The sequence below is a fragment of the Aphis gossypii genome, chromosome 2, assembly GCF_020184175.1.
Source record: "Aphis gossypii isolate Hap1 chromosome 2, ASM2018417v2, whole genome shotgun sequence".
Lineage (NCBI taxonomy): Eukaryota > Metazoa > Arthropoda > Insecta > Hemiptera > Aphididae > Aphis > Aphis gossypii.
In genome coordinates this window covers 51,216,880-51,226,755 of record NC_065531.1, presented here as the reverse complement: position 1 = coordinate 51,226,755, position 9,876 = coordinate 51,216,880, and the positions used below count along the sequence as shown (strand labels likewise).

Sequence of the window (9,876 nt, the reverse complement as noted above, 5' to 3'; positions counted from 1 at the left end):
TTATGAACTATAGATAATAATATATGCTATATTAGTAGGTATATTATTATAGCCGCAGGGTAAAAGTACTACTACATTTGTACCACAGAATAATATTCTGTTTTTGTGCTGCTAGTGCCTGCTACTAATATCTATAAAAGTGCTGATAAAAATTATCCAGAATTGTCCTCTCCACCAGAATGCACTACAAACAGCAGTTATCAGTGATTTCGTTTAAATTTAATTTAAATTTTAAAATACTCGTAGATCTTGGTTTATGAAAATACTATGTGTGAAGGACCCCAAGTACGGCCTGGGATAAAAATTCAGACCGGGAAAATATAATAGACATATTATTATATTGTTTTTAGTATAAAGAAATTAAAAACTACTAAATTATTTAAAAAAATTATGTAATACAGCAGTCAAACCAATGACAAATACCAACAAATTACGGGCCAGGCTGTCTCTGAATTATTGCACACCATAGTGTAAGTATCGGGGACGCGTTTTTATTATCTTTTTTTTTTTAGGTCGCTAAGTCCGTGCACCGATACATTTTGTGCACGCTCGTGTGTGGCAATAACTGTGAATTAGGTCTATTTATGTGTTAAATATAGAGGAAAACTGAAATGACTGAATACCAAAAAGGAAATGAGAATCGAGTTTTCAAAATGTACGTAACGATTTGATAATATTATGTAACAAAAACAAACTCAACTATCCCATTAAATAATAAAATTATTATTATTGTATTAATTTTTGAATTGTAAAAAAAAAAAAAATCTCAAAAAAAATATTTCCTATTATTAATAATTACATGTTTATCATTAAATAAAGTTAGATTAAATTGAGAAAATATTGTAAATTTATTTATTTTAAATGTTCGTATAGAAGCTGTATATTTTATTTCAAAATCAAAAGGAGCAGTGGACCTAAAAAGGTTGACAACTATACTGGTATAATACTATAATGTATTATTATTAGGTACTTGAGATAGTCACATACTATAACTATGTAAATGTAAATAACACATCTGAGATAGTGGCGTTCTCAGAAATTTGCAAAGGAGGGGGGGACTCTGAAAATTTACTAAAATACAAAAATGGGGGGCTCTAGTTATTGTAAATAGTTAATGTAATTAAATATTAATAATAACAATTATAAATTCCTACAAATAACATTAAAATAAGCGAAATATATTTTGAAAATTAAACTATGTGAAGAAAATGACTGGAGAAATTTTTAAGAGTCTACGAACTACAATTTTTGAATAATAACAAATATTTAAAATCGTTTGAGGATAAATCGTTATCGTTACGCAATTTTGTAAAAAATTTAAATTCAAACGTTCATAAAATTTTTTCTATAATAATTTTTCAAGTTTTCTCTAAGATACGCTTGGCAACTAGAGTACCTAAATTTGTTCCGCTCTTTATTATGTCTCAAACTATTCATTACATACTGACCTACAAGTATCTATAATAAAAATTAAAAGAAGCAGCAAAAATTCCACTGTCATACAAACACACTTAAAAAAATCGAAAATCTATTCTGTCACATTCGCCTAAAATCCTGCGCTAATAGCTAATAGATTTTCTTAGTTAACATAGTAAAAGTGATAATATATAAAAAAGTTTGTGTAGGTAATAAATGTTAATATATAAACGAAATATTACTTAAAAATGTATTTTTACTAACGACTAATATAGAACACACTATTTTACATAGGTAAGTAGCTTACAAGTACCATACTTATTTTCTTGATTTGTAATTGTATTGTTTTAATAAGTATAAACCATAAGGTTAATAAAAACCTGATTAACTTACGCAAAAAATTACTTACATAAAAGTTTATATTGTTCATAACAAATCATTTAGATAGGATATTTAAATAATATAATTAATATTGTAATAATTTTGAACATGAATATAGGTGTGCAATGTGTATAAAATATAAATACGTACCTACTAACAAATAAAATGGGTTAATTCAATATTTGTTAAGATTTTATCGTTTGGGTGATTATTTAAAAAGTTTCACGTAACTATTCGAAAGTTCAGACTTGACATGCTGTCATGGAACAAAAACGTATATACCTGTGCGATCTCCATGACGTCGTTGTATGACTAAAATTAAATCAATACTTTGGATGTGCGCCGCGGCCCACCGTTTTCGGTACGTAGTACACTATTTTATGATGTTTTTGTTTTGACCGCCCCCGACTTACGAGCGCGTATTATTATGGCACGCCATTAATAATGATTGAGTCGTGTAAATGGCTACTAACGGCGGCGAGGAAGGAAGTCTTTTTGATTTGGACACTGTGCGGTCATTACATAAGACAGTAATTGCTCTGAAAACGGCTCTTGAACGATCGAAAGCGGAACTCGAATTGGTCAGGAAATCTTGTGGCGCCATGGATGATAAAAAGGTACCCATAGATATTTCGATAGTTTCATGGATTATCGAATTAAATTCAATTTAATCCAATTTATTATATTTATGATGAGTATTGAGTTGTATTGTATGTATTATGTCTGCTCAAAATACTCAAATGACTAGTTAATTAATTGAATAGATATGACATTGAACATTTTTGTTGTAAATGTTAGGCAGTGATTTATTTATCTATTTTATATATTGAAACTTATGTATAGTATTAGTATTTTTTTTCTCATCCCAATAGCCAGAATTTAACCAATTATTATTACAAGTCTAATTTATCATTTGAGTATCATGGTGCTTCAATAAAAAAAATATATTTTTAATTACCTATATTTTATTTATATATTTAGATTGTGTGTCAAAACTCAGAAGAAACTGATGAAATTGAGTTAATATTTACAACAGATGACACTATGAATGTGTCACCTAATGAAGATCTTGTGTCTATAGATAATGTTTTGGAAACTGATATATCAAAGTGTGGAGCGAATTCCAAAGACATGGCAAATTCTAAATATCTCAGTCCCTTACGGCCTATTTTAAAGGACATTACGCTAAAAACACAAGAAGTTGAAGCACAGACAGACATCACCGCTTTGCCGCTACAATGGCGTTCTGAAGGATTTCTTGTTAATCAAGCCAAGACCACATCTCCAAATACAACTTTACCATCCAAATTTATTGTGCCAGTTGACAAGAATACACGCAAACAATGTTTGCGTGTATCCAAAAAAACTACAGAATCAAGAAGGGTCATGTTGTCCGACATTAATTTTACAAGTATGGTGCCAGAGTTGTCAAGGAGTGTTGATCATTTGTGTCGGCAACCAGGTCCTCTCACTCGTGAACCATCAAGATCAAAGTACTATACATAATATTAGCTCAGTATTAATACTAATTATTTATTTATTTACAGATTTCCACGAAGTCCTGGTTATTTTTCTGTTGGTTCATCATCTTCACGATATGATTTTGGTTCAGTATTTTCAGTACATTCGTCATGTTATCGGTGTCAAGTAAGACCATCAGTTATGTCATTAGAAGCACGGCACAATGCATCATGGTCATCGGTACCGTCTTCGCCTACTAAATGCCGGCGATCAGCAAGTGTTCCATGTGAACCGTGCGCATCATTACAAGATGTGAAGTATTCATCTACTGCTACTTTAAAAGCAGAAGATGAAGTGCCAAAGAAAATCAAAAACAGAGTATCATTTAAAGGTAAGATTATTTTTTACCAAGTTTAATGAAAAAGATTAATTATCAAAATGATTTAGAATCAGGAAAATTGCGTTTGTCAATGCCAGATTTAAGAAAATCAGAAGGAGACTCAACTGATTCACTTATAGAAGAATCTGAATGTGTTGTTCGTAATGCTATAGACTGTCTTATCACTGGATATCCCACAAATATCAAAGAATGCAAAAAGCACAGACGTTATTCAGAACCGTATCATAACCTAGGTTAGAAATAAATTTTATTATTTATTTATTCAAGAATTTAAGTAAAATAATAGTAATTATATGAAGTTTTTATTTAATATAAATAATATTAAAAAAAAAAAATCTTATAAAATATTCTATATGAAAAATATAAATTTGAATAAAATGAAAACTTCATATTAATGTATATCTTACCAAGATGATACTTAAATGAGGTGGCAATAGTTATATCTATTATAAGCAGACTATAACATGTGATAGCTTATTTTTATACTTTTATTATTTAACTACCAGTTTTACCTACAAATAATCTTACCTTATTCTACATTTGCCAATACTATCACAGACTATATGAAAATAATATAATTTATAGTATATCAAGTAAGCAAATCAAAATAAATTGTAAATAACTATATAAATATTAAAATTTAACATAGAATTCTGTAATAGATTCAATGTTTAATGTTAGTAATACATGTTTTATTTAATTAAAATAAAAATACATTTTCATGTGGTCTGTGATAAAAGTATTAATTTGCTTATTATTGACAATTATCAGTACGTGTTTAGTTATTCGTTCAATGTGTGTATAGCAATACAATTGAAATGTTAATAGTTGAATTATAATAATTAATAATTAATTATTCAATCTAAAAAAATTAGTTTTAAAATTATTACTTAAACATAAACCTGATAAACCACAAAATAATGAAACTAATTATTCTCATAAATGGCATGGTGATACGAAAATCTATTTTAGAAAAAATACAATTGGTTATCCACAGATATTTCTTGATACCTAGTCTACCATTTTAAATACAAGTAAACCACTTTTTCTAATAAATCACACAATGAATGTTTACTAAAAATTCTACTTAATATTTAAATTAAAATAAACATATAATAAGTAGAAATTTATATATATATAAAAATATATCATTTTAGAATGTTGTTCAATGAAAGTGTATGGTAAACCATATTTGCCAAAGTCCATTTATGATCTTCAATTGAATACCTATGTCAAAGTTATTACAAGCTTTGGTAAAGTAGTAGGTGGGCGACTGCGATATATAGGTCATGTAGCCACTATGACAGAGCCATTAATAGGAGTACAATTTGATCAAAAGATTGGTGACTGTGATGGATCTTTGAATGGGATCAGGTATTTTGAGTGGTAAGTTAAATAAATACAGTTATATTATTATTATTAACATAATATATTTTAATGTTTTCAGTGGAATCAATAATGGACAATTTGTTCCATTTCAAAAGATTGTTATGGCCTGGAGAGATATTTAAACATATAAGTTATATGGAAATATTCATAGAAAAATGTTATTTTATGTATAACAGTATTATTCAGATAAATCTTGTTGTGAATTAACTATAATCAAAACATATTTATATTATTAGATAAATTTATTGTAAACATTAATTAATAATATTATAACATTATGTTTGAAATTTAAAATACTTTATTAACACAAATACAAATAAAGTTCAGATGATATAATATTTGCTAGAATTTTTTTATCCATATGATACATTTTACATGGCTAAAAAATCAAAATTTATAACATTCTAAGTTCTAAAGTTATTACCTTAATTTGCTTACATGCCGGACTTGGAATTTTAATGCAAGCCCAATATACTTTTTCATTTAAGCTCGGCTTTCATAATATTTTGATTCTTTTTGTTTTCTAACAGCCTGTATGCATTTAGCCATAGTAGGTGAAGATCTACTAATAGAATCGGTCATATAGAAGTCTTCTAAAGCAATCTGTTTAACATTTAAAGGAGTACTAGCAGTCCGGGAAGATAAATCCTAGAATAAAAAAATTAATATAATAAAATAATTACAATGATGAACAATGAATTAAATTACTTTTGACAAATCTGAAGCTTGAACCAAGAAATTTGCTTCTTCTAGGTCTCCATATCTAGTCATGCTTGGACAAACATCAGTTAAACGGTCACGTACTTCATTTAAAGTGTCATATGGAAGTTTTACACCCACAAACTATCGATCAAATTCAATAAATATATAATTCAATAAATAAATAATTTATTAAACATAATAAAATCTTACTTCAGAAATTGCTCTGATAATTTTCCAGTCAGAGCGTGCCATTCCAGGTGGCTGTACAGCCATCAATGTTTGTTGTGCACGTCCTTCAGTATTAACATAGGTTGCCTGTTTTTCTGTATATGCAGCACCTGGAAGTACAATATCGGCAATAGCTGCTCCAGCGTCTCCATGATGTCCTAAATGAGAGTTAAATTTTCCAAAAAAATATTAAAATAAATTGTTATCTTGAAATAAATAGTATATTTTCATAAAATATAATAATATATACTTCTTATTAGTAAATCTATAATTCTATATCGCAGGATTGCCAAACCTTTTAGGCAAGAATTCTCATTCAATATTGTTCCTTTATAGTAAAACTTACAAAATTATTTAAAACATGTTGTCATGACTATTAATTTAAATGAAAAAATAATCAACAAGTGATTAACTGTTATAACATAATGAAATTTTAAAGAAGTTACCTTCATGTTATCCAATATCCAAGATCGAAATATATATCATGATTAGTTGTTTTGCTGCCCATTATATAAATTATTCATGTATATGTATAGACATGTATTATTTTAAATTTTATTTATTTATTATAAGTTCCAAAAATTAAAAATCAAATCAAAATAACTATGAATTTTATGTAATTTGAATTGATAATTTGAATTAGTTAAATACAATTTAATAATAAATAACTAATACAAATTTTGATCAGTTTTAAGTTATCCATAGATATTATACTAAAAGATGGAGTATCCTAATTCCTAACAGGATGCGAGTGGATGTTGAAGTCTTGTGATAGAGTAGTTGTAATGACTCCAATTATAGCGCTTAAATTACAAGTACAATATACATATGATAAATACATTTTATGATGGTACTATAGATATAGAAGTGATTAGAATTATAATGTCTATGCATGCTAAATGGTAAAATTATTGTAAAATTGAAATATTCTTGAGTGCATGTACGGTTAAGAGAAGTGCACTCACATCAAACTGCTGGAACAAGTTGTCCTGCATCTAATAGTATAATGTCTATGTTATCTCATAAATACGGAATGGCTATTTATAGTTTTTCACATATACAAGATATTACAAGTAATTATGTTACTAAATAAAATACATGATTACCTTGATATATAACAGTGGTCCCAGTAGGCTTGCACTTTGTTAATGATTCATTGTCAGCTCCTAACAAATAAAGTACTTTGGCAGCAGGTAAATTACGATTAGGCTTAAAACCCAAATCTAATGCAGCTACTTGTCCAGCAACTTGTTGCAATATATTAAGAATTTTCCATCCCTTTTCAGCCTAATTTTTTTTTTTTATTAGTAATAATTATTGAAATAATGAATATAAAAATTACATTTTTTGTTAATTCTTGAGAAAGTTGTTGTGCCTGGGCCAAAAGTATAGCACCATCTTCCTGTTCAAATTGCTGAGCACCTAAAATTATGACTGGTCGCTTAGCTTTAGATAGTTTAGCAAAGAATGCGTGTCTCTTTTCTGCTAAATCCTTGAGTATTGCGGGAGATTCACCTAAATACTAATTATAAAATCAGGTAATTATAAGATATTAAATAATATGAAAAACAAATTTACCTCGTAATCATAGGAAAGGTCAACTTTAGGTCCTAATAATGCTATTTCCAGGTCATTATGTACATACGATTTACGAATACGTGTGTTTAGCAAAGGGGCTTCATATCGTGGATTGGTTCCAATTAATAACACCAGATCAGCTTGTTCTAATCCTAAAAATAAATTTAAAAGTAGTTTTTAAATTAACTTATAAAAGTAATACATACCAGAAATGCTGCTATTTAATATGTATGAAGATCTGAGATCAGTACCAGAACCAGTCATTGGGAATGGTTCTTCTGTATATAATTCTTCACTTCCTAATCTGTTGAGTAAATCTTTTAATGCTATCATAGATTCAGCATCTGCTAAACCACCACTTACACCCACAATCTAAAATAACAAGAATAAATTAAAATACATAAAATTAACTTTACTTTTCACTATTACATTTCCATTAGCATTAATTAATGCTCTAGATGTTGCTACTAATGCATCTTCCCATTCAACTGGCACTAAATTTCCTTTATTATCTTTTATCAATGGAGTGACTAATCGTTGGCGTTTAAGTCCATCATACGAGAAACGTGATTTATCTGATAACCATTCTTCATTGATATCCTAAAATAACAAAATTATATTAATTAATGAAAATAATACTAGAGTCATTAAATTACTTCATTTAAACGTGGTAAAATTCTCATAACATCGCCAGCTCTAGTGGAAACAACAATATTGCTTCCTAATGCATCCAAAACATCTACACTATCAGTTTTTCTAGTCTCCCAAGGACGTGCAGAAAAAGAGTATGGTTTACTGGTTAATGCTCCAACTGGGCACAAATCTATTACATTTCCACTGAGTTCAGATAAGAACATTTTCTCTATATACGTTCCAACCTAAAAAGTAAAATTAGTTAAGGAAATAAAAAAGTTTAAGTAAAATAAATAATTAAAGGGTTTAATATTGATGGTTGCACGACAAAAGGGAATAAGCGACAAGGATCAAGGTTTTCAGGAAAATGAAAAAACTATGTTTATGTTGTTTTTAATTTCTAATGGAGTTTGGATTCCAAAAATGTCGCTTAGATCCATGTTTTAGAATTTACAAATTATAACAATCATTTGTATCTTAAATTTAAAAATTCGATAATTTATAATAAATTGTTCACACTAATGTTTACACCAGTGATACATTATGATGAATCTAAATCTCCTCCAACCGATAGTAACAAAAATATAGCTTATCCCTTTTTGCTAAGTAACCATCAATATATGAACATTTAATCTGATTCAAACAACATATGACTATATAAGTAATAAAATATCTGGAAAATAGTATACCTGCATATCTGAACCTCGCCCTGTTGTTCCTAGATCATCAACACCAGCTACTTCTGAAGCAAAACGTATACATCTTGTACAGTGTATACAACGTGTCATTATAGTTTTAACAAGTGGTCCGATATCTTTATCTTCAACAGCCCTACATAGTAATAGTAATTAATATTTATTTATAATAATTTAAAATGATAAAATACCTTTTTCCACTAAAATCTATATCAACAAAGCGGGATCTATCGCTACCGAATGCCATACTCTGATCTTGTAAATCACATTCACCTCCCTGATCACAAATAGGGCAATCTAGAGGATGATTCATCAATAAAAATTCCATAACACCTTCACGAGCTTTACGAGTTAAATCAGAATTTGTTTTAATTTTCCATCCATTCATCACTGGCATGGCACATGCAGCAACTGGCTAAATTAAACAATTACAAGAATAGGTAGTTATTATTTATCAAAATATAAAATATAATAGTTGTAAACATACCTTAGGCGACCTTTCAACTTCAACTAAACACATCCTACAGTTGCCGGCAACAGCTAAACGTTCATGATAACAGAAGCGTGGAATTTCTACACCAGCAAGTGCAGCAGCCTAAATAACCAAATTTGTTAAATATGTCTTCATAATTACAATAACTTTTTAAATAATTTTACTTGTAATACTGTTGTTCCAGGATCTACAAGAACTTTTTTGTCATCTATGAATACTTCAAGTTTGGATGGTGGAGCCGGAGTATTAGAATTTGGTCGAAATTGCCCTGATGTAACCGCCAAACGAACACAAGGCACAGTACGCTGAAGCGTTGACCGAAACATGTTAATAAATGAAATCTAATTAACGGTTTTTTTTATTTAATGAGTTTTTTATTCCACTTTATATGAATGAAAATCCAATTTTGCACTAAAATACGTGTAGTGTGTACTAACTATGATATATTATATATAATATATCGGTGAACCGATGAAGAAATAAAATAGTTTGATAGAAAT

At 28.6% G+C, this 9,876-nt stretch overlaps 2 protein-coding genes across 2 annotated transcripts; one reads left to right on the top strand and one right to left on the bottom strand.

Moving 5' to 3' along the window:
- The first annotated feature begins 2,102 nt into the window (after positions 1–2,102).
- On the top strand, positions 2,103–5,385 carry LOC114125539 (uncharacterized). Its single transcript, XM_027989232.2, has 6 exons — positions 2,103–2,414; positions 2,779–3,290; positions 3,345–3,649; positions 3,706–3,891; positions 4,816–5,044; positions 5,106–5,385. Exons 1-6 carry the CDS (start codon positions 2,259–2,261, stop codon positions 5,167–5,169), a joined length of 1,452 nt encoding a protein of 483 aa, XP_027845033.2. The 5' UTR covers positions 2,103–2,258; the 3' UTR covers positions 5,170–5,385.
- On the bottom strand, positions 5,271–9,841 carry LOC114125538 (NADH-ubiquinone oxidoreductase 75 kDa subunit, mitochondrial). Its single transcript, XM_027989231.2, has 13 exons — positions 9,541–9,841; positions 9,371–9,478; positions 9,075–9,298; positions 8,878–9,019; positions 8,212–8,433; positions 7,985–8,155; positions 7,762–7,927; positions 7,556–7,707; positions 7,320–7,499; positions 7,084–7,264; positions 5,960–6,135; positions 5,756–5,890; positions 5,271–5,695 (listed from the first exon to the last, which is right to left on the bottom strand). Exons 1-13 carry the CDS (start codon positions 9,700–9,702, stop codon positions 5,531–5,533), a joined length of 2,184 nt encoding a protein of 727 aa, XP_027845032.1. The 5' UTR covers positions 9,703–9,841; the 3' UTR covers positions 5,271–5,530.
- Between the last annotated feature and the right edge of the window lie 35 nt (positions 9,842–9,876).